Genomic DNA, 25,230 nt, shown 5'->3' with positions numbered 1-25,230 from the left:
TATTTCAAACTTTTTTAACAAATCAAAAACTGAAAAATTGGGCGTGCAAAATTATTCAGCCCCTTTACTTTCAGTGCAGCAAACTCTCTCCAGAAGTTCAGTGAGGATCTCTGAATGATCCAATGTTGACCTAAATGACTAATGATGATAAATACAATCCACCTGTGTGTAATCAAGTCTCCGTATAAATGCACCTGCACTGTGATAGTCTCAGAGGTCCGTTAAAAGCGCAGAGAGCATCATGAAGAACAAGGAACACACCAGGCAGGTCCGAGATACTGTTGTGAAGAAGTTTAAAGCCGGATTTGGATACAAAAAGATTTCCCAAGCTTTAAACATCCCAAGGAGCACTGTGCAAGCGATAATATTGAAATGGAAGGAGTATCAGACCACTGCAAATCTACCAAGACCTGGCCGTCCCTCTAAACTTTCAGCTCATACAAGGAGAAGACTGATCAGAGATGCAGCCAAGAGGCCCATGATCACTCTGGATGAACTGCAGAGATCTACAGCTGAGGTGGGAGACTCTGTCCATAGGACAACAATCAGTCGTATATTGCACAAATCTGGCCTTTATGGAAGAGTGGCAAGAAGAAAGCCATCTCTAAAGATATCCATAAAAAGTGTTGTTTAAAGTTTGCCACAAGCCACCTGGGAGACACACCAAACATGTGGAAGAAGGTGCTCTGGTCAGATGAAACCAAAATTGAACTTTTTGGCAACAATGCAAAACGTTATGTTTGGCGTAAAAGCAACACAGCTCATCACCCTGAACACACCATCCCCACTGTCAAACATGGTGGTGGCAGCATCATGGTTTGGGCCTGCTTTTCTTCAGCAGGGACAGGGAAGATGGTTAAAATTGATGGGAAGATGGATGGAGCCAAATACAGGATCATTCTGGAAGAAAACCTGATGGAGTCTGCAAAAGACCTGAGACTGGGACGGAGATTTGTCTTCCAACAAGACAATGATCCAAAACATAAAGCAAAATCTACAATGGAATGGTTCAAAAATAAACATATCCAGGTGTTAGAATGGCCAAGTCAAAGTCCAGACCTGAATCCAAGCGAGAATCTGTGGAAAGAACTGAAAACTGCTGTTTACAAATGCTCTCCATCCAACCTCACTGAGCTTTGAGCTGTTTTGCAAGGAGGAATGGGAAAAAATGTCAGTCTCTCGATGTGCAAAACTGATAGAGACATACCCCAAGCGACTTACAGCTGTAATCGCAGCAAAAGGTGGCGCTACAAAGTATTAACTTAAGGGGGCTGAATAATTTTGCACGCCCAATTTTTCAGTTTTTGATTTGTTAAAAAAGTTTGAAATATCCAATAAATGTCGTTCCACTTCATGATTGTGTCCCACTTGTTGTTGATTCTTCACAAAAAAATACAGTTTTATATCTTTATGTTTGAAGCCTGAAATATGGCAAAAGGTCGCAAAGTTCAAGGGGGCCGAATACTTTCGCAAGGCACTACAATTCAGCAAATTAACACTGTAGTGATATGTGTGCAGATGATGATGTGCAAGTAGAATTACTGGTGTGCAAAAGAGCAAAAAAATAAAAACAATATGGGGATGAGGTAGGCAGATTGGATGGGCTATTTATAGATGGGCTGTGTACAACTGCAGAGATCAGTTAGCTGCTCAGATAGCTGATGTTATAAGTTAGTGAGGGAGATATGTCTCCAGCTTCAGCGATTTTTGCAATTCGCTCCAGTCATTTGCAGCAGAGAACTGGAAGGAAAGGTGGTCAAAGAGGTGTTGGCTTTGGGGATGACCAGTGAAATATACCTGCTGGAGCGCGTGCTACGGGTGGGTGTTGTTATGGTGACCAATGAGCTGAGATAAGGTGGAGCTTTACCTAGCAAAGACTTATAGATGTACTGGAGCCAGTGGGTCTGGCGACGAGAGCATACAGGTCGCAGTGGTGGGTGGTATATGGGGCTTAGGTGACAAACCGGATGGCACTGTGATAGACTGCATCCAGTTTGCTGAGTAGCGTGTTGGAGGCTATTTGGTAAATGACATCACTGAAGTCGAGGATCGGTAGGATAGTCAGTACCGTAATAAAACTCGCTAGAATATTTTAGATCTTCATCCCATAATATTGAAGGCAGTGCGATGGCACAGCTATCTTTAGACATATAGCCAGTAGCCACCCAAAACTAGGCCTATCTGAAACATGAAAATTCTCAATGAAAATCAGGTAGCCTATTACTGCTCTGGCAAAGATGCCTCCGTTGTAGAATTCTAAACTGTGTTTTATATGGATAATATCAATGTAGGTCTACTATGTTTTTGTCTGGCAATGAAAATTAAGTAAGCTAATCTGGATATAAACCCGCATTTGCGCGACCAGTGGTGGAAAAAGTACCCAATTGTCATACTTGAGTAAAAGTAAAGATAGGTTAATAAACATAAAATGACTCAAGCAAAAGTGAAAGTCACCCAGTAAAATACTACTTGAGTAAAAGTCTAAAAGTATTTGGATTTAAATATATTTAAGTATTAAAAGTAAAATATACTTAAGCATTGAAAGTAAAAGTATAAATAATTTCAAATTCCTTATATTAAGCGACCCAGACAGCACCATTTTTATTTTTATTAACGGATAGCCTGGGGCACACTTCAACACTCAGACAGAACTTACAAACAAAGCATTTGTGTTTAGTGAGTCCGCCAGATCAGAGGCAATAGGGATGACCAGGGATGTTCTCTTAAGTGCATGAATTTGGCAATTTTCCTGTCCTGCTAGCCATTCAAAATGTAATGAGTACTTTTGGGTGTCAGGGAAAATGTATGGAGTAAAAAATTACATTATTTTATTTAGGAATGTAGTGAAGTAAAAGTTGGCCAAAATAAAAATAGTAAAGGTACCCCAAAAAACTACTTAAAAGTAGTACTTTCACGTATTTTTACTTTAGTACTTTACACCCATGTACACACCAATGCTGATGTCTGTCATTGGTCAACAATTAATATGAGCAACTTTTTGGTTCTGAAGCACAGATGAGATGTTTTTGAGACAATCATTTAGTACAATAACATAGGCACATATTAGAAACCAGATCATACAGGCAAAGGTAGATAAAATACAAATGGTAGGCTATATGTTTCCTATTAACATATACTACCATTCAAAAGTTTGGGGTCACTTAGAAATGTCCTTGTTTTTGAAAGAAAAGCACATTTTATGTCCATTAAAATAACATCAAATTGATCAGAAATACAGTGTAGACATTGTTAATGTTGTAAATGACTATTGTAGCAGGAAACAGCTGATATTTAATGGAAGACGCTGATTATCAGCAACCATCACTGTTGTGTTGGCTAATCCAAATTTATAATTTTAGAAGGCTAACTGATCATTAGAAAACCCTTTTGCAATTATGTTAGCACAGCTGAAAGCTGTTGTTCTGATTAAAGCAATAAAACTGGCCTTCTTTAGACTAGTTGAGTATCTGTCCTCTTGCTCAGTTGTGCACCGGGGCCTCACACTCCTCTTTCTATTCTGGTTAGAGCCAGTTTGCGCTGTTCTGTGAAGGTAGTACACAGCGTTGTACGAGATCTTCAGTTTCTTGGCAATTTCTTGCATACCTTCATTTCTCAGAACAAGAATAGACAGACGAGTTTCAGAAGAAAGTGCTTTGTCTCTGCCCATTTTGAGCCTGTAATCGAACCCACAAATGTTGATGCTCCAGATACTCAACTAGTTCCATAAAAAATCTGCCGTTTCCAGCTGCAATTGTCATTTTCAACATTAACAATGTCTACACTGTATTTCTGATCAATTTTAGGTTATTTTAATCAACAAATATGTGCTTTTCTTTCAAAAACAAGGACATTTCTAAGTGACCGCAAACTTTTGAACGGTAGTGTATGTATGTATGAAAAATATGTATTCACACTCGTGACCCCCCAAATCCTCCTTGAGGGGGGTTGCGACGCCCGCTTTGAGAACCACTGGCTTGGAGCATGGTATTGTGGGTTTAAAGCAAAAATATACGTCACCGTCAAACACAGCTCTGGGAGACAAGAGAGACGGCCAACATTCACACAACAGGTACAACAGACAGCTTCGGGATCCTAACTTTCATCTGTGTGCATAATCCAATCGGTGTAACTCGTACTCAGACAAGAGACAGCCACAAACAGTCACAACAATCACATTCAGCCCATTCATTCAATTTGAACTGTGTGTGCTATTGGTGCATTGGTGCCACCCAGAGACAGCAGCTATACATGTGTCTATATTCATAGTGCTGCACACTGTGCACATGCATGTATGTGTGCACCCATCTTACATCTCAGTGATTCTGCGGTGTGTATATACACAGTATACACACTCAGTGAAGCATGTAGGCACTGTGTGTGACAACACCCGTCAGCCTGCATTTACCGTGTGTGTCTGAGCAGACAACAGAATAGACCGGTGTGCATCGTACCTCTCAGCGATGCTGCGGTGTGCCCGGGACACAGAGGTCTCGATGTCGATGGGGTGGTAGCGAAGCCCCCTGAGCTCCAACGTCTCATCCAACTGGCCCACCACAAACAGGGCGTCATGCCGATCTAAGAAGGGGGGGGAAAAAAGATTGTTCTGGTTGGAAAGCGCTATAATCCTTTCATCTGCATAACTGAATGATCAATCAACTGACTAAAATCAGGCCTTGAATGACTAAATGGAACTTCTCAGATTGGTTTAGTGTAGCAACCGACGCCCAGGGTGAGAATCGCCACAACCCCAAGAAAGACATCTGACTTGGCAGAGTCCATAACATGCTCAATGCTAGGATGGTTACATTAGAAGGGTCCTTAACCTCCGGTGGACCCCAGTAGCTCGGTCCTCTTGACAAAGCCCAGGTATCCCGTCCTGGCCCACAGGGTGTGGGGCTCCCCGAAGCTCAGCCGCGTGTTGAAGTGGTCCGCCTGCAAGCTCTCCTCTCCATAGATGGTGTAGTAGCCACTGGAACTGTGGGGACTCTGAACCCAGATCTAAACAGAGAGAGGGTGAGGGAAATATGCAAAGGAGGTAGAAAAAAGAAAGCTAAGTAAAAGGCAAGGAAATGGGGGATGGGATTTGAACGGATAGTGGATTTGTTTAAAAAAGGACAAGAAACTGAGTGGAATCCTCTGTGCAATAACTCTGTGCGATAACACCCTTTTCAGCCATTCCTCAACTCTAGTGTCTGTCTGCCAACTCACCTCTCCAAGATGGGAATCCCCCAACGGTCCCCTGGTCTCCGGGTTCACGATGATCACCCTCACCCCTGGAAGAATCTGTAGACACAAGGTTTGGGTTAGGGTTAACAGACAACTCCACAGTTTCATCAATCTCAACAACGTTTTTGAACAAGTCCACTGGTTCTTCAGTACAGCAGCTCCATGACTGAACATGATGACAGGACAGCGTGTGTAACCTGACCACTTAGCTACCCTGATCAACAGTGATACTGTCAGAAACCCCGGGGATACTTACAGTGCCTGACTCCATGAGTGAAAGACTCTGGGGGGCACCTCGCTCCACCAACCTCACCCTGGAAGAGACACGGACAAGACAGACAGGGAATGAGACTAACAATGTCTACGACGCAAAGTGAAATACAACACTAGTAAATTGCATTCTACTGGGGTCTCTGGCTCTGCAGTGTAGGCCACATGTTTTTCCTGTCAACGTGACCTGACCAGTTAAAACATCTGAGCTCTAGTAAATGTCAGCTATGCCTCGTCTTACCTGTCATGGCGGAGGGACTTCATGTCTACATAGACGGTGGAGGGGTCTGGTCCAGCAGTTCCCTAGCACAGAAACAGAGAGGATTTGAGGATTTTAAGCTTCATGTTTACCTGAGGTTAACCCCTGTAACTAGACCTAATGACGCAGTAAATTAGTAGGTGTGGGGTTATATATTTAGTCTAATGAGTGGTTGTGTGAGACAGGGGTGAAGTTCAAAGAAAGAGAGGGGGAGGGAGAGAAAGAGAGAAAATGAAAGATAGAGAGCACTAGAAAGAGAGGGTTAGACATCAAAAGCTGGGGAGAGCCAGAGAGAGAGAAAGTGTGTGTGCCGGGGCCCACCTGTAGGCAGATGGCTAGGTTGACCCTAGATCCGAAGGCTGTGCTGACCGCGCGGGGGGAGAGACCCAGGTCTTTAAACAGCTTGGAGAAGGACTGGGTCAGTGCCAGCCGGGGACGCTCCTCTGCTATCACCACACAGCTCCTCACACACGACAGATTCACACCCCGTGCCTGGAAATATAAACACATACTGGTCAAATAAAATTTTATTTGTCACATTGCAATACAAAAATGTATTTTTATTTATTTATTTCACCTTTATTTAACCAGGTAGGCAAGTTGAGAACAAGTTCTCATTTACAATTGCGACCTGGCCAAGATAAAGCAAAGCAGTTCGACACATATAACGACACAGAGTTACACATGGAGTAAAACAAACATACAGTCAATAATACAGTAGAAACAAGTCTATATACGATGTGAGCAAATGAGGTGAGATAAGGGAGGTAAAGGCAAAAAAAGGCCATGGTGGCAAAGTAAATACAATATAGCAAGTAAAACACTGGAATGGTAGATTTGCAGTGGACGAATGTGCAAAGTAGAAATAAAAATAATGGGGTGCAAAGGAGCAAAATAAATAAATACAGTAGGGAAAGAGGTAGTTGTTTGGGCTAAATTATAGGTGGGCTATGTGCAGTAATCTGTGAGCTGCTCTGACAGTTGGTGCTTAAAGCTAGCGATACGAAAATACACACAGGTTGGAAACAGACAAAACACACATTCAGCTACTGATGCATGCGGTGGTTAAGAAGTATCCTTTCATGACCCAAACTGTAATATTCTGGCTCAGGTTGTTTTATTTTTCATATTGTCCTTTCCAGCACGGTTTCAACAACTATGGTGGATTTGTAACCCAGGACATCATCAGTACAGCTCAACTTGGCTCGGCTCGGTAGTGTGAAAAGGGTAAGTGTGTGTGTCCCTCACCTTGAGTGCGTCAGTCTGCGTTCCCAGGCCCTTGGTGCAGAGCTCCATGACGGAGTAGGAACAGAAGGTGTCTCTGATCTTGTACTGGCTCAGGGTGCTCAGCCACAGAGGCAAGGACAGCTCCAACTCCATAGGAGGGATCAGGATGGACTGGTGACCTGAGTAGACACTAGACACACCAACGGTAGAGTATTTCATTACAATATATACTGAAATTGATCATCTTGCTATTACAATGGCCAACCTTACATACACACAGACACTCACTGGGATGGAAGCAGCCGGTCTTTCAAATACTTGGATCGTTTGATTGAGCTTGTCTGAAGAGCTGGATGGGCGGGGTTTGCACTATTCCATTGGTTACATTGAGCTAGCCAGACAAGCTCAATCAAGCACAGATCAAGTATTTTAAAGAAAACCAATACTATTTGAACTATATTTCATTTAACGACCAAATAATTGACAGCTGTGCCATACAGGATGCAAATAGCTGGGAAGAGATTTCCAATGTACCGATACCAAGGCACAACGACGCCAGATTCAAAACTTAAGAGTTTTCTATTTAAACGATCATACCAAATTCTTGCCACCAATAGAATGTTGTGTATACATATACATACAACCATCCCAGCTCTGCAGATTTTGCTGCGAAGAGACAGAATCATTAGATCACTTGCAGGTTCAGGAACGGCTGAAGAATTACAACATTTACCTGGAGCTAACTCTCCAAATAGCACTGCTGGGTGATTTGAAAAGTCATAGTCAATCAATCATTAATATAATAATACTCTTAGCAAAACATTTCATCTTTAATTTACAATTTGTAGAAACAATGAGAACAGAAAGGTTCAGAACCGGGCCTCCCGGATGGCGCAGTGGTTAAGGGCGCTGTACTGCAGCGCCAGCTGTGCCATCAGAGTCCCTGGGTTCGCGCCCAAGCTCTGTCGTAACCGGCCGCGACCGGGAGGTCCGTGGGGCGACGCACAATTGGCCTAGCGTCGTCCGGGTTAGGGAGGGCTTGGTCGGTAGGGATGTCCTTGTCTCATCGCGCACCAGCGACTCCTGTGGCGGGCCGGGCGCAGTGCGCGCTAACCAAGGTTGCCAGGTGCACGGTGTAGCCTCCGACACATTGGTGCGGCTGGCTTCCGGGTTGGATGCGCGCTGTGTTAAGAAGCAGTGCGGCTGGTTGGGTTGTGTATCGGAGGACGCATGACATTCAACCTTTGTCTCTCCCGAGCCCGTACGGGAGTTGTAGCGATGAGACAAGATAGTAGCTACTACAACAATTGGATACCACGAAATTGTGGAGAAAAAGGGGTAAAAATGTCCAAAAATAAATTTAAAAATAAATTTAAAAAAGGTTCAGGTTCAGTTCACCTTTGTGAAACTTCACAGCACATTTGAAAAATATAAAAAAACTGGATGGTCTTCAGAGATAGATGGGAGGAGCTGAGTGGAGCTGAAGGGTGGGGCTAAAAACAACAAGATAACTCATGTAAAATATACTGTGTCCGTAAAATGTATATAGTATGTATAAGTCGGAAGTAGAAGCCTAAGTATTGTTGTCCATTAGTTTACTCCAATTAGGGGAGGGAGGATGGGGTTACTGGAAAATAATAAGGAAAAAATATATATTTACCCAAAAATATATGGGGGATCGGAAATGATGCAGACAATTACATTGATAAATGCCACAATCTATCTGCAATATTAAAGCTGATCCACCCCTCAAATAATAATAAAACATATACATATATCTAACACACACACAGGTTTGGACATTCCAGGGTGTTTCATTATTTTTTCCCTTTTCTACATTGTAGAATAATAGTGAAGACATCAAAACAATGAAATAACACATATGGAATCATGTAGTAACCAAAAAAAGTGTTAAACAAATCACAATATATTTTATATTTGAGATTCTTCAAATTAGCCACTCTTTGCCTTGATGACAGCTTTGCACACTCTTGCCATTCTCTCAACAAGCTTAACCGGCAATGCTATTTCCAATAGTCTTGAAAGAGTTCCCACATATGCTGAGCGCATGTTGGCTGCTTTTCCTTCACTCTGCGGTACAACACATCCCAAACCATCTCAACTGGGTTAAGGTTGGGTGATTGCGGAGCACTCCATCACTCTGCTTTTTGGTCAAATAGCCCTTACACAGCCTGGAGGTGTGTTGTGTCATTGTTGTGTTGAAAAACAATAGTCCCACTAAGCACAAACCAGATGGGATGGCGTATCGCTGCAGAATGCTGTGGTAGCCATGCTGGTTAAGTGTGCCTTGAATTCTAAATAAATCACTGACAGTGTCACCAGCAAAGCACCCCTACACCATCACATCTCCTGCTCCATGCTTTATGGTGGGAACTGCACATGCAGAGATCATCCGTTCATCTACTCTGTAATTCACAAAGTCACGGAGGTTGGAACCAAAAATCTCAAATTTGGACTCATCAGACCAAAGGACAGCTTTCCACTGGTCTAATGTCCATTGCTTGTGTTCCTTGGCCCAATCAAGTCTCTGCTTCTTATTGGAGTCCTTTAGTGGTTTCTTTGCCGCAATTCGACCATGAAGGCCTGATATACAGCGTCTCCTCTGAACAGTTGATGTTGAGATGTCTGTTACTTGAACTCTGTGAAGCATTAATTGGGGCTGCAGTTTCTGAGGCTGGTAACTCTAATGAACTTATCCTCTGCAGCAGAGGTAACTCTGGGTCTTCCTTTCCTGTGGCGGTCCTCATGAGAGGCAGTTTCATCATAGCGCTTGATGTATTTTTGCGACTGCACTTGAAGTAACTTTCAAAGTTCTTTACATTTTCCGGATTGACTGATGTCTTAAAGTAATGACGGACTGTCGTTTCTCTTTGGTTATTTGAGCTGTTCTTGCCAGCAGGTTTTCATCAAGGATCTCTCTGTACTTCAGTCAGAATCAAGGGAAAGATGAACGTAGTAGTTTCCCAGTCCCTGTCGCTGAAAAACATCCCCACAGCATGACGCTGCCACCACCATGCTTCACCGAAGGGATGGTGGCAGGTTTCCTCCATATGTGACGCTTGGCATTCAGGCCAAAGAGTTCAATCTTGGTTTCACCCGACCAGAACATTTTGTTTCTCATGGTGGGACCTTTCCAAATCTATATACAGTGCCTTGCGAAAGTATTCGGCCCCCTTGAACTTTGCGACCTTTTGCCACATTTCAGGCTTCAAACATAAAGATATAAAACTGTATTTTTTTGTGAAGAATCAACAACAAGTGGGACACAATCATGAAGTGGAACGACATTTATTTGATATTTCAAACTTTTTTAACAAATCAAAAACTGAAAAATTGGGCGTGCAAAATTATTCAGCCCCTTTACTTTCAGCGCAGCAAACTCTCTCCAGAAGTTCAGTGAGGATCTCTGAATGATCCAATGTTGACCTAAATGACTAATGATGATAAATACAATCCACCTGTGTGTAATCAAGTCTCCGTATAAATGCACCTGCACTGTGATAGTCTCAGAGGTCCGTTAAAAGCGCAGAGAGCATCATGAAGAACAAGGAACACACCAGGCAGGTCCGAGATACTGTTGTGAAGTTTAAAGCCGGATTTGGATACAAAAAGATTTCCCAAGCTTTAAACATCCCAAGGAGCACTGTGCAAGCGATAATATTGAAATGGAAGGAGTATCAGACCACTGCAAATCTACCAAGACCTGGCCGTCCCTCTAAACTTTCAGCTCATACAAGGAGAAGACTGATCAGAGATGCAGCCAAGAGGCCCATGATCACTCTGGATTAACTGCAGAGATCTACAGCTGAGGTGGGAGACTCTGTCCATAGGACAACAATCAGTCGTATATTGCACAAATCTGGCCTTTATGGAAGAGTGGCAAGAAGAAAGCCATTTCTTAAAGATATCCATAAAAAGTGTTGTTTAAAGTTTGCCACAAGCCACCTGGAAGACACACCAAACATGTGGAAGAAGGTGCTCTGGTCAGATGAAACCAAAATGGAACTTTTTGGCAACAATGCAAAACGTTATGTTTGGCGTAAAAGCAACACAGCTGAACACACCATCCCCACTGTCAAACATGGTGGTGGCAGCATCATGGTTTGGGCCTGCTTTTCTTCAGCAGGGACAGGGAAGATGGTTAAAATTGATGGGAAGATGGATGGAGCCAAATACAGGACCATTCTGGAAGAAAACCTGATGGAGTCTGCAAAAGACCCGAGACTGGGACGAAGATTTGTCTTCCAACAAGACAATGATCCAAAACATAAAGCAAAATCTACAATGGAATGGTTCAAAAATAAACATATCCAGGTGTTAGAATGGCCAAGTCAAAGTCCAGACCTGAATCCAATCGAGAATCTGTGGAAAGAACTGAAAACTGCTGTTCACAAATGCTCTCCATCCAACCTCACTGAGCTCGAGCTGTTTTGCAAGGAGGAATGGGAAAAAAATTCAGTCTCTCGATGTGCAAAACTGATAGAGACATACCCCAAGCGACTTACAGCTGTAATCGCAGCAAAAGGTGGCGCTACAAAGTATTAACTTAAGGGGGCTAAATAATTTTGCACGCCCAATTTTTCAGTTTTTGATTTGTTAAAAAAGTTTGAAATATCCAATAAATGTCGTTCCACTTTATGATTGTGTCCCACTTGTTGTTGATTCTTCACAAAAAAATACAGTTTTATATCTTTATGTTTGAAGCCTGAAATGTGGCAAAAGGTCGCAAAGTTCAAGGGGGCCGAATACTTTCGCAAGGCACTGTATGTTGTTGGAAAAATGACTTGTGTCATGCACAAAGTAGATGTCCTAACCAACTTGCCAAAACTATAGTTTGTGAACAAGACATTTGTGGAGTGGTTGAAAAATGAGTTTTAATGACTCCAACCTAAGTGTATGTAAACTTCTGACTTCAACTGTAAATATATATATATTTACAGTTGAATGACACAAGTCATTTTTCCAACAATTGTTTACCGGCAGATTATTTCACTTATAATTCACTGTATCACAATTGCAGTGGGTCAGAGGTTTACATACACTAAGTTGACTGTGCCTTTAAACAGCTTGGAAAATTCCAGAAAATTATGTCATGGCTTTAGAAGCTTCTGATAGGCTAATTGACATCATTTGAGTCAGTTGGAGGTGTACCTGTGGATGTAATTCAAGGCCTTACTTCAAACTCAGTGCCTCTTTGCTTGACAGCATCGGAAAATGAAAAGATATCAGCCAAGACCTCAGAAAAAATATTGTAGACCTCCACAAGTCTGGTTCATCCTTGGGAACAATTTCCAAACGCTTGAAGGTACCACGTTCATCTGTACAAACAATAGTACACAAGTATAAACACCATTGGACCACGCAGCCGTCATACTGCTCAGGAAGGAAATGTGTTCTGTCTCCTAGAGATGAATGTACTTTGTGGCGAAAAGTGCAAATCAATCCCAGAACAGCAGCAAAGGACCTTGTAAAGATGCTGGAGGAAACAGGTACAAAAGTATCTATATCCACAGTAAAACGAGTCCTATATCGACATAACCTGAAAGGCCGCTCAGCAAGGAAGAAGCCACTGCTCCAAAACCGCCATAAAAAAATCCAGACTACGGTTTGCAACTGCACATGGGGACAAAGATTGTACTTTTTGGAGAAATATCCTCTGGTCTGGTGAAACAAATAGAACTGTTTGGCCATAATGACCATCGTTATGTTTGGAGGAAAAGGGGGAAGGCTTGCAAGTCGAAGAACACCATCCCAACTGTGAAGCACGGGGGTGGCAGCATTATGTTGTGGGGGTGCTTTGCTGCAGGAGGGACTGGTGCACTTCACAAAATAGATGGCATCAGGAGGATGGAAAATTATGTGGATATATTGGAAGCAACATCTCAAGACATCAGTCAGGAAGTTAAAGCTTGGTTGCAAATGGGTCTTCCAAATGGACAATGACCCCAAACATACTTCCAAAGTTGTGGCAAAATGGCTTAAGGACTACAAAGTCAAGGTATTTGAGTGGCCATCACATAGCCCAGACCTCAATCCTAAAGAAAGTTTGTGGGCAGAACTGAAAAAGCGTGTGCGCGCAAGGAGGCCTACAAACCTGACTCAGTTACACCAGCTCTGTCAGGAGGAATTGAAAAAATTCACTCAATTTATTGTGGGAAGCTTGTGGAAGGCTACCCGAAACGTTTGACCCATGTTAAACAATTTAAAAGCAATTCTACCAAATACTAATTGAGTGCATGTAAACTTGTGACCCACTGGGAATGTGATGAAAGAAATAAAAGCTGAAATAAATCATTCTCTCTACTATTATTCTGGCATTTCACATTCTTAAAATAAAGTGGTGATCCTAACTGACCTAAGACAGGGAATTTTTACTAGGATTAAATTGTGAAAAACTGAGTTTAAATGTATTTGGCTAAGGTGTATGTAAACTTCCGACTTCAACTGTATGTATACATACACACTATTTGAAGCCAGGACTTACCTGGAGAGGCACCACTGTACAAAGCCCAGGCCGCAGTAGGGGTCCAGACAGATGGCTATTTGGCGTGAGGAGTAGAGCTCACACTGTAGCTTGATGGAGCGACACAGAGTACTGACCGCCGAGTGGGACATCTGACACACGCATACACACCACAGACAGAGACAAAAAAGGGAGAGCGAGAGAGAGACAGAAGACAGAGAAAGAAAAGAGAGAGATGCATTTCAATATAGAATATGCAAAACAATTACTATGGTGTGTTCCGAGTGGCTACAGTATTTAAGTGTACATAGACATTGAGCAAATATACTTTTTGTCTGTTCATGTTACTGCAGAGCCCTTACCTTGACCCCGGTCAGCATGCCTGTGGTGGACACACTGAAGTCCAGGTAGGCCAGCATCTCTGCTGTGGGGGGCTTGTAGAGCTGGGGGGGCCGCCTCCTGGGGAGGTCGTCTAGAAAGGGAGTGGGAGATTGAACTTAGGAAAAGATACGACCGTCTCAAAAGGTACGACTCTCACAATTAACAGCGGGTTCATTTCACTTCACTTCTCTCCTTGCGGTGAGCTTTGAATAGGTTACCACCAAATATCTCAGATCAGTACCCGTGTCTATGATAGTGGGCCAGGTCTTGACGTTGACGCTGGCAGCAGCCTCTCTGGACCGGAGGATCCTCATAAGGGGCTGGGTGGTTAGGATACAGGCTGCTTTACTCACCTTTAACACAGACAGAGACAGGGACGTTAAGAGTAGATGGGGACTCATTTTTCAAGAACATTTCAGCTCTTACCAAAGTTTTCATTGTACAACTATATGCATGTCTACATTTTATGTTGATCATTGAGGCCAAGCATCTTTTCTAAAGCTGTTATGTGGCTGTAGTTGACTCACGTCGATGATCATGCGGACGGTGGGCAGGGTAGCAGCCAGGTTCTGGGGGTGAGGGGGCCGCACTGTTACAGGGATCACCCCCGCGTACAGACAGCCATAGAAGGCAGCTATCAGATCAATGCCTGGGGAGAGGGAGGGAGAGAGATGGGGAGGGGGGGGGGGGGGGTTTAACAATAGCATATAACTGACTATTCTAAGGACTAGATTTAATTGAGGTGAGGAAGGCCAGTCGCAGCAGTCAGGTGTGTATGTGTGTGTGCGTAGCTCCTCACCAGGAGGGTATAGCAGCACTACGTTGTCTCCAGTGTTGAGGCCTCCTCTCTCCATCAGGGCTGAGGTTATCTTCTCTGCTCTCTTATGCAGCTGACTACATGTGGCCGTGCACACCGCTACCCCCTGCAGGATGGAGGTGGGAAAACAGATACCATATACACAACAGAACGGCTGCAGCTCAAAATTCCCAGGAAAGTCTAGCAATTGTGACCCTGATCTCCTGCATGGTGCCTGACTAATCAGCCCACTGAGCTGAAGGCACCGCAAATCTTCCAGACGCTGTTACTCGTCAAGCGAGCGCGGTTCCAAACTACCTGCCTAACACGACCATGTTAATGCTTTGAAGCTCATAAAGAAAATGTGTGAACATGAATGTGTGTCGTACCTTAGCGTTGAGCAGCACATAGAGGACGTGGTCAGGGTCGGTCTGGGCTCTCCACTGTAAGGCTTCAGACAGAAACTGGTGCTGAGAGAGAGAGAGCACGAGAGAGGAGAAAGAGGAAGAGGAGAGAAAGAAGAGAGAGAAAGCCGAGAGAGGGGGTGAGCTGTGAGAGCAGTCAGGATCATTCAATACTGATATTACGATTTCAGTTCAGGACTTTTCAGGGCCAATCACACAACCAAAGACCAGGGTACAAGAACAGGACAGTAAGGGTCACTGTAACTGGGGAGGGAGAACAGTTACAGTAGCAGGCAAGCAGCCACAGTAAAAACACACACTGACATAGTGAGTTCTCAGTTGCTCCCTGGACGGTAGCATGCTGAGCTTGATTCCCTTCTCAACCACAGCCAGCAGCAGAGGTGTACACTCAAATGACTATCACTGCAAAGCAGCACATCTGACAGAGGCAACAGGAGCCGAAGCAACACCCAGCTCAGCTAGTGGTAGACTTACCATCATGGTGGGCCAAGAACAGAGCTACCAGCGCCACCGACAGTAGAGACAGAACACAACACAACCTTAGGACAGGAAATCAGCAATAGTCACCCCCCCTCTGACTCCATACCAGATATAAGGATCCTGCGTGGCCAACCTCTTTCGTACAATAATAAGGTTAAGTCAATGCTGGTATAATCAGTTGTGATGTGGTTTCTTCCAGGCGTCAGTCTGTTTAGGAGAGAAGACAGACAGTAGGGGCCAGCCTCACCAGGTACGTTAAGGTCTTACCTTCCTGACCAGGCCCTCTTCCTCCAGCACTCCCAGCTCCCTGCCTGCAGCCTGGGCCATCCTCTTCCCCGCTACCAGGTTACCAACCATGATAGAGGCCGGGCCGACACCAACTATACAGGATAGGAGGATGGGTGAGTGAGTCAGAGATACACAAAGACTGAGACATTAGGCGAGCCAATCGTTATCACCCTGTTCTGTATACAAACACACAAGAGTTCAAGGTGCGAGACACAATCCCAAATCGCGCCAGTTCATGGGGAACTGAACCTCCCCCCAACATTCAGGACAGCCCATCGTCTTTACCTGGCTGTTTCTGTCGTGGTTTGGGCAGGTTGGTGACGCAGGTGTGTGGACAGAGGAGGATGTTACAGGGGTGCAGGTTCCCTTCTAGGAAGTTCTGTTTGGTCTCAGAGATGTGGATCCCTCCCAGCGGGGTCTTGGGTAACGTGTTGGCTGGAACCAGGGCCAGACAGTACAAACCCACCTGATGAATACTGTCTATGGCCTGCCGAGGAAAACACAGCATAATGGTCATGTTCAGCTAGGTGTGCTAACTAACAGTGTACATATCGATAGAAGATAGTGTACCCAGCTATACGTCCATCTAACTGTAACTGAAAGACCGATGCTATCCTAGATGAATGCTTAGGTGACATGCCAGGTGATGTGACAGGGTACCTGTAGTACTCGGCTCATCCACTGGAAGCTGTCCTCTTCACTGGCATCAGGCCTCTGCTCTGCTACGATCACTATCCTCTCATCATAGAACACGGTCACTGAGAACACAGCGATCCTACACCAGGGGAGAGAGAGATTAGCGAGAGGGAGGGTCAGTCGGCAATAACACACAACCCTGTGAACTACCATAACACACACCCACACCAAAAACAACGTACTCTGACAACACAACACACAGTACATCAGGGAACACCGCCACAGAGAACACAGTGATCCTGGCCCCGGTGCAGAGAGGAAGGACAGCGCGACCTCACACAGCACGGCACACTTTCATACCACGCCCTCACGCCGCCCTCTTAAGGTCAGCACCACACGGAGACTACATTTGAAACGGATCCAAAACGTTATCTCCAGTGTCGTGCCTACTAAACAGGACCCAGAGGCTTCTGTATATCTCACCTCCCTCCTCAAACCACAATTCTACAAAAGGCACACTTGAACACAGCATGTGTACATTCACACGAGAAACCTGAGCCCTCTGACACCCACCTCCCCCTGTAGACAGTTTTAACAGGCTCCACGGCCAGGGCGGTGGCCACCAGGTCATCAGCATTGTGTCGTCTACCACTGACCGTCAGGAGCCCCTCGTTCTTTCCCACTACAAAGACCAGACTGCCCTGTGGAGAGAGGGAGAAGATCTTCACCTACTGCACATCAACAGACTAAAGAAGCAAATTCTAGATGGACAGGTTTTTTTCTATTCCTCCAGATCAGTAGAGAGCCTGGTCCCAGATCTGTTTGTGCTCTTGTCAACTCCATAGGTGTCAAGCCAAACTGTCTGGCCTCACTGCAAACTAGCAGCGTGAACTTTTTATCATTCAGCCAGACTGTACGGCAGGACAATTCCATAAGGAGTTGGCAAGAGAAAGGACTGGCACCCAGGCTAGCTAGGCATTGGCAAGTCCTACAATTTGGAGGCAAGTCCAAGGGGGACTCAACGTGGTCTTACCGGCCCTACGAAGCCCAGCAGGCCAGTCCTAGTGAAGAGGATCTCTCCTAACGGAGCTCCAGCCTGGTTCACGGGAATCACCTGCATGGAAGACAGAGGGACACACGTTCAGTTATGGGGTTTACGGAAGGGGCCTGTATTAAATATATTTCATCGTGACCATTGTTTCAAAAACATCACATTAACAACACTTTTAACTGTCAACACAACTCCTCAACTCAGTTTAAAGAGTAGAGAGTCCATAGGCAACCATGCCCAGTAAAGAATAAAGGTGGGGTAGAGCTTTTAGAAGTGTAATGCTCTGACAGAGGAGTATTGTTTTTTTTTAAGGTTGATGGCTACACGACAGTGCCAGTACACCACACGGCGGCCAGAGACGCAGAGGCTTGATGAGAGAGTACGGTAAACAGTCCTCTCCTCACCTCGAAGGTGTTCTTGGTGACTCCAGGTAGGCCGTAGTACATGGTTCCGCCAGCCCTGGAGTTCAACACTATCTCTCCGATCTCATCTGTCTTACAGAGCTGCGGAGGGCCGTCTGGCTTCACAATACACATCAGAGCTGAAACACGAGAGGACAATGACATTAGGGCTAAAACACGAAAAGCACACACACGTAAGAAACTAACTTCCGAAGCGTCTTTGGGTCCAAGATAAGCGCAATATAAAATCTATGTATTATTGAAGCAATGACTCGAACGCTGAGCCAAGTAGACTTAACACCAGGGAAGAGACATTGACATGACAGTAAAAGCCCCACTGTTAAAGTAAGTCAGTGAGGAACAACTGTTAAAGGAATTGAACCGTAACAGTACACAAACAGAATGTAAACGCGTGTACTGTAGTGTGGTGCACGGTGAAGTCAGTTCGCTGACCTCCAGGCATGACATGGCCCACGTCCTGTACAGTGAGGGCAGAGTTTTTATCCTCTGTGTTGACCCTGATGACCCCGTGACTCAGACCGCCCATGGACAGGATGGCTCTGGCTGGGAGGGCTGCACCACGGGCACCAGGCCTGGAAGGGGAGGGAGGGAGAGAGAGGGAGAGTAAGGGCAAAGAAAATACGGGAGTGTGAGAGGGCTATGGAGACATGAGACACACGTTTTCTCAATTGATGTAAAGAAGGTTACTTTATTGTTCATATACTACATAAGCACTGGAAATGGGTTGTGTGTACGTTTCCTTAGAGGTTGTGTATATATATATATATATATATATATATATATATATATATATATATATATATATATATATATATATATATATATATATATATATGTAGTGCATCAGTAGCTGTGAACTGGTGCAGTGTAGTACCTGCGGATAGCCACAGTGAGGGCTTCAGGAGAGGAGGCACAGGGGCAGATGACCTCCGGCTTTAACCCGTGAGACTGGAACACGTTGAGGAAGGCGTCGCACGACGACACGGACCCTGACGGACATCCCAAATACAGTGAGTGTGTGTCAATATTCACACACACAATGCAAACTTGACTATACTTCCAATGTACTTTGATTAAGGTTAGATACGGTGCCTTGAAAAAGTATTCATCCCCCTTGGTGTTTTTCCTATTTTCTTGCATTGCAACCTGTAATCCAATTGAGAATCTGTGGTATGACTTAAAGATTGCTGTACACCAGCGGAACCCATCCAACTTGAAGGAGCTGGAGCAGTTTTTCCTTGAAGAATGGGCAAAAATCCCTGTGGCTAGATGTGCCAAGCTTATAGAGACACGCCCAAAGAGACTTGCAGCTATAATTGCTGCAAAAGATGGTTCTACAAAGTATTGACCTCGGGGGGGGGGGTGAATAGTTATGCATGCTCAAGTTCTGTTTTTTTTGTGTTGTTTGTTTCACAATAAAAATATATTTTGCATCTTCAAAGTGGTAGGCATGTTGTGTAAATCAAATGATTACAACCCCCCCTCCAAAACATTTTTTAATTGTAAGGCAACAAAACAGGAAAAATGCCAAGGGGGGGGTGAATACTTTCGCAAGCCACTGTATGATTGTTGACAGGCAGATGCACTGTAGCTTACAAATACTAAATCACAGTGTACCTTTGTAAGGACAAATAATAGTCTTGGGAATAGATAAATAAAGCAAGCACGCTTCATGGCTGCCATGTATATGCGACTCACAGGAAAGGTTAAGGAGAGGTTGGTGTCTCTCTGGTCCCTGTGTGTGTGTGTGTGTGTGTGTGTGTGTGTGTGTGTGTGTGTGTGTGTGTGTGTGTATCCAAAGAGTCCATGTGTCTGTAGCCCGCGCATGTGTGTGTTACTCACAGGGGTTGGCTCCATCGGCTACTATGAGCATGCGTATGGAGGACAGGTTGGTGTCTCTCTGGTCCCTGTGAGCCATCATAGCCCAGTGGAGGTCACGACACTTCACCAAGGCGACACGTGCTGCAGGGACGGAGGAACAGTAGGGACAGCTCAGCCTCTCACACATAGTAGTTAATGACACAGGCGCGAATGCCAATTCCACACATTTAGGTTGTGTTCATTAAGGCACAAAATGGAAGAAACGTTCCAAAACAGAGTGAAACCGAGAGGTAATATCTGAATTTGCTCAATAAGAAACGCTTGTTTTCATTTCCCAGCAGACAACATCTTAAAACATTTTGCTACAATGTCTCCTAATGAACCCGAACCGAATTACCTTAATCCATAGTATGCAGTTTAGGATGCTAGTCTCTATGCAGTTTACAATACAAATGCTAACTGTAGCCTTACCTTTGTGTATGTGGACCCTCTGCACCCAGGACATGGGACAGGCCTTCATGACAGCGTAGGGTACAGTGATAGTGTGGATCCTGTTCATCACACTGGTTAACACCCCGTGCCACAAACCCATGTCCTTCTTACAATCTAGCACGTTGACCAACGTTTCTCCTGAGAGAGGACACACACACTCAATTGAAATACTTGATGTCAATCCACAAATTACATTACAGCCACGAAGGATTCCAACATTTCAAGTTACAGATACTCGGACACTTAAGGATAGCGAAAGCAGCTTCTCCATATAGCTAGGCTGCCACAGGGCATTTGATAATAGCGTTATATCACATGATAAGTCTGTAGGCTACAATAAAAGTTAACTAATTATGGACAGGGAAACACCATGTTCCAGGAACAGTCTTGCTGCCTGCCTCTGTGGATTCCCCTCACAGGATCTAATGTTCTCTGAGACACAGAGGCTAAAGTTCCCTTTGTCTAACAGATGATCTGAGTAGAGAGAGGAGAGAAGAGAGAGAGTACAGGGGAAGAGACCTCAGGCCTGATCAATTATTTAACCTGAGCGTGAGTATTCGTGGTGAAGACAAGAGTAACAACATCACCCTAACCTCCTCCAAAGGTTCCAGTTCCTTTAGCTTCTTCATGCTCCTCCTTGCATAATTCACAAACTAGTTTTGGGTCATCTCTGTGTATCTAGGTTACTAAGAGGGCTTGAGTAGATATATTGTCACTAAAACAATATGTGTCGGTGTGTGTTTTTCATGTACTGACCTTCACAGTAGTTGCAGGCCTGTGTCAGGGCCTGGCAGTGTGTCAGCAAGGCTATCTTAGACACGGCTACTCCCATCACTGTGCCCTCTTTACTGGCCTTGTACTGGAAGAGCAGAACACACACAGTCAGTCATAGAGTTAAATTAATTCACAAAATAAATCTGCGATACACAGCATAAACAGAAAGACAAACGAGCATAATTATTCTTATTTTTGTATTTATTTTTTCAAATCTGTCAAATACACGCATAAATGGTCTGTATACTTCCCACAAGGACGCTGGTCTCACCTCGATGTAAGCCGTGTCTGTGTTGGCGGTGGGGATGTGGGGCTGCCAGTCTTTAGAGGGCTTGGTCAGGTACTTGGTGTCTGTCACAACCCACTTCATACGGGGCCAACCTGGGGGGCAGAACATCATCATCAGCGGACACAGGACAATACTAGAAGTCAGTTTGACGACTGGACAAAGATCCACCGTGGATCGAAACCTTGTAGCTTTCAAAAAGGTGGTATTAGGACCATTAGTGTGTAGGCCTCGTTTCGTTCATATGGGACAATGGATGTACAAATGTACATCTACCCACAGATAAACAGTATAATGAGCAACGGGCTCCTCCTAATGTGCCTAGCTAATGAGTCCCAGAGAGAAAGTGAGTGGGGTGACAACTGCAGTGGAGCATTTTGTGGTGTGTGCTGACCTTTGAACTGCATGATCTCTCCCTGGGGTGTCTTGGGCAGTCCTTTGAGACAGATCTCACTAGTCAGGGCCAGGCCTACCCCACAGCTGCCCAATAGGAAGCCAATCTGAAGACTGCCTGCATCCTGGGATGTGAAACACAAAGGTAACCATTACAAATTGACAGAAAATCTATACTGCCACTATTGGTCTGTAATGAGTCAGGTGACCACTTGGATGTTGTTTGTGCTGATATAGCTGGTAAGAACTGGCCCATGTCTACTGCATAGTGACTGAAAGCTGGATTTATGCTACTCTGATTTTATTTGGTTATTTGTCAGGAACCAAATATTCCATGAGATTGAGCTACATAGCTAACTAATGATGTCACTATAAAACACTCAACATCCTTGTCCCTTACCTGTCTAGACAGTGGCACCTCTATGGGTACAGGGATGACCTCTGCTAGGAGACAGCCATAGAAGGCCACCCAGAACATAGCAGGGTCACTGTTGGGGTACACCAGCGCCACCTAGGGGGCATAGACACGCAGTACAGTTTCAGAAAGAGCACCACACGTCACAACGGGAACATCTTACATTGTGTATTGTGTCGTCTGTGCATGTGCAATGCATCTAGAAGACACGTTTCACGTTTATTTATTTTTTGTATTTTTTATTTTTGTTTGGAATTTTACCCCTTTTTCTCCCCAATTTCGTGGTATCCAATTGTTGTAGTAGCTACTATCTTGTCTCATCGCTACAACTCCCGTACGGGCTCAGGAGAGACGAAGGTTGAAAGTCACGCGTCCTCCGATACACAACCCAACCAAACCACTGCTTCTTAACACAGCACGCATCCAACCCGGAAGCCAGCCGCACCAATGCGCCGGAGGAAACACCGTGCACCTGGCCACCTTGGTTAGCGCACACTGCGCCCAGCCCGCCACAGGAGTCGCTGGTGCGCGATGAGACAAGGACACCCCTACCGACCAAGCCCTCCCTAACCCGGGCGACGCTAGGCCAATTGTGCGTCGCCCCACGGACCTCCCGGTCGCGGCCGGTTACGACAGAGCCTGGGCGCGAACCCAGGGACTCTGATGGCACAGCTGGCACTGCAGTACAGCGCCCTTAACCACTGCGCCACCCGGGAGGCCCACGTTTCACGTTTTTTAATAAAGATCAATCAATCAAAGTGGTCAAGTGGGAAGAAGAGGAATATCCCGTCTGAACGACTGTGTGTTTTGACCACGTACCCTATCTCCAGGTCTCAGAACAGGCTCGTTCTTGGTGCCCAGTTTGTTCAACAGAGTGTAGGCCAGCTTCAGACTGCGGCTCCACAGTTTACCTGAGGGAGAGAGAGAGAGATACATACACCGTTGTCACAAGAGCAATTTCTTAGAGGAGTTTAAAATGACTTGAGTTCTCCATAGATTGACTGAGAGGAGTGTGATCTTTGGTGCGGTAGCACAAGTCATAAACTAAAAAGGTCAGATCTGAGACACCCACAATCCTCCTCCCACCTCGGCAACAGCGTCCTCCAGGTCTGTGGGTTTCATGTTGCACTTGTAATGACTGGGAAGCCCCCTACCATCTTGCGTGTAGAACACCCACGTTTCAGGAAATCATTTGCAAGCTATTGATTGTTTGATAGCCCAAATGTCTGGCGAATATCGAAACTCAAGCCAACTTGACCACGTTTTTTTTCACCAAGCTTTTCGCTTTGGATGTTTTTATCTTCTCTAACGCGCACCTGTCTGGTAAGGTTGAACGCCTCCTCTCCTACTCAGCCTCCCGAAAAAAGCTGGTGTGACACCTACTCCCGTTGCCTGCTGCACTGCTGTTTTGGACCCACCCATTGATCTGTTCCCCGTCTGCCCTGGTCTGTCTCCCTAACCCCGGCACACTCTCCAGCACAAACGCACACACCGCAGACTTTGGACTGATCTGAATTTTATGTAGGCTAATTAACTTGTGAAGCTTATTACATGAACTTACTCAAACACTTTAATTAACAAGTATAGGACTACTATTTATTGATTTTTATCTCCTACTATATTGACTTTTATAGCCTACTGGACTCAGAGAGCTACTCTCTCAAGTTAATTTGAGTGAGTGAGTGACTCTTTGAACTTACAATGGCTAGCCCAAGTCATTTGTATTATTTTAATGTGCTTTACGTTACTTGCCCTATGACTCTTGCATGCTTTGTTGACTACGAACTTGCTTGTTTACCCGACCGTGGAACAGACAATGTTTGTTCCCACACTCGCGACTCTTGACTCTCTACTGGTTACTTCGGACTCTTGGCCTCCCATCCTATTCTAACCACCTCTCGCCGGGTTTGTATTTGTGTTACCTGATGAATTTGCTGTACAATACGATCTTGTTACCATCTGATGCACATTCAAATGTCATAGAGAATCGACACTGCAGAGCTCTCCCTGTCCTCTGCCGTGCCCTGATTGTATTACTGCTGATGATATCTGGAAATGTGCATGTACACCCTGGGCCATCTACTGTTGCTAGCCCCAATTCTGATTTATACTCTGACATCTGTTTCACAGATTTCTGCTCTCGTAAAAGCCTGGGTTTTCTGCATGTTAACACTAGAAGCTTATTACCTAAAATGGATCAATTGAAAGTGTGGGTTCATAGCTCCAATCCAGATGTGTTGGTCATTACTGAGACGTGGTTAAGAAAGCGTGTTTTGAACACTTGATTCTAACCTTTCTGGTTATAACCTTTTTCTGCAAGACAGATTTTCCAAATGGTGGTTGAGGGGCAATCTTTACCAAGGAACCCCTTCATTGCTCTGTTGTCTCCACCAAGTCTGTCCCCAAACAATTTGATCTGATGGGTTTAAGCATTACACTTTCAAATAGCTCTTTCTTGACTGTTGCTGGGTGTTATCTTCCACCAATAGCACCGCCGTGTACCCTAAGCTCTCTCCTGGCCTCTTACACTAAGTCTGAATTTGTCCTGCTAGGTGACTTAAACTGGGACTCCCTAAATCTCTCTCAGATTATTACCAATCCCACAATGTATGACTCCAAATACCCAGAAAAGGCTACTCTCCTTGATGTTATCCTCACAAATAATCTGTAATAATCTAATAATCTGTTTTCTGTAATGACCTTCATGATCACTGTTTACAGCCTGTGTTCGTAATGGCTGCTCAGTGAAACAACCTGTCCTGATTTGTCAGACGCTTGCTGAAAAACTTTAATGAGCAAGCCTTCCTTCATGACCTGGTCTCTGTAAATTGGTATAGAATCAGCTTGATCCCCTCTGTCGAAGACGCTTGGACCTTCTTTTTTAATATTTTCAGTGGTAACATTAACAAACATGCCCCCATAAAGAGAAATTACAATTAAAAAAAGGTTAAGCCCCTGTTTTTGACCGTGATCTGGCAGAGTTACTCCACCTCAAGAACACCATTCGGCGAAAGGCTCTGCACACAAATACTCAGGCTGACTGGCTGTCGTTCAGGCAAATGAGAAATAAGTGCACTCAGGCTATCTAGAAGGCCTTAGTTAGT

At 44.6% G+C, this 25,230-nt stretch overlaps 1 protein-coding gene across 2 annotated transcripts in view; it reads right to left on the bottom strand.

The window, feature by feature from the left end:
* Nucleotides 1-25,230, bottom strand: part of LOC139368381 (disco-interacting protein 2 homolog B-A) — an 81,335-nt gene that overhangs the window by 4,054 nt on the left and 52,051 nt on the right. Inside the window, exons 9-36 of one of the 2 annotated variants that reach the window (XM_071107175.1) lie at nt 22,946-23,037; nt 22,112-22,222; nt 21,713-21,836; nt 21,304-21,413; nt 21,015-21,117; nt 20,238-20,396; nt 19,788-19,907; nt 18,820-18,934; nt 18,378-18,517; nt 17,928-18,064; nt 17,506-17,586; nt 17,046-17,173; nt 16,497-16,611; nt 16,122-16,323; nt 15,816-15,928; nt 15,033-15,113; nt 14,647-14,770; nt 14,375-14,496; nt 14,089-14,200; nt 13,829-13,938; nt 13,488-13,618; nt 7,004-7,172; nt 6,077-6,247; nt 5,738-5,799; nt 5,483-5,540; nt 5,209-5,283; nt 4,824-4,998; nt 4,452-4,575 (exon numbers count right to left, since the gene is read on the bottom strand). In XM_071107175.1, coding sequence (XP_070963276.1) covers nt 4,452-4,575; nt 4,824-4,998; nt 5,209-5,283; nt 5,483-5,540; nt 5,738-5,799; nt 6,077-6,247; nt 7,004-7,172; nt 13,488-13,618; nt 13,829-13,938; nt 14,089-14,200; nt 14,375-14,496; nt 14,647-14,770; nt 15,033-15,113; nt 15,816-15,928; nt 16,122-16,323; nt 16,497-16,611; nt 17,046-17,173; nt 17,506-17,586; nt 17,928-18,064; nt 18,378-18,517; nt 18,820-18,934; nt 19,788-19,907; nt 20,238-20,396; nt 21,015-21,117; nt 21,304-21,413; nt 21,713-21,836; nt 22,112-22,222; nt 22,946-23,037 — 3,364 coding nt within the window. Of the gene's footprint in view, nt 1-4,451; nt 4,576-4,805; nt 4,999-5,208; nt 5,284-5,482; nt 5,541-5,737; nt 5,800-6,076; nt 6,248-7,003; nt 7,173-13,487; nt 13,619-13,828; nt 13,939-14,088; nt 14,201-14,374; nt 14,497-14,646; nt 14,771-15,032; nt 15,114-15,815; nt 15,929-16,121; nt 16,324-16,496; nt 16,612-17,045; nt 17,174-17,505; nt 17,587-17,927; nt 18,065-18,377; nt 18,518-18,819; nt 18,935-19,787; nt 19,908-20,237; nt 20,397-21,014; nt 21,118-21,303; nt 21,414-21,712; nt 21,837-22,111; nt 22,223-22,945; nt 23,038-25,230 lie in introns of those variants that run through there. The other variant, XM_071107177.1, reaches the window with a different exon arrangement.

The sequence above is a fragment of the Oncorhynchus clarkii genome, chromosome 16 (genome assembly GCF_045791955.1).
Source record: "Oncorhynchus clarkii lewisi isolate Uvic-CL-2024 chromosome 16, UVic_Ocla_1.0, whole genome shotgun sequence".
In the NCBI taxonomy this organism is placed as follows: domain Eukaryota; kingdom Metazoa; phylum Chordata; class Actinopteri; order Salmoniformes; family Salmonidae; genus Oncorhynchus; species Oncorhynchus clarkii.
The sequence above is the reverse complement of the archived record's forward strand: the minus strand, read 5'-3'. Positions and strand labels throughout refer to the sequence as shown.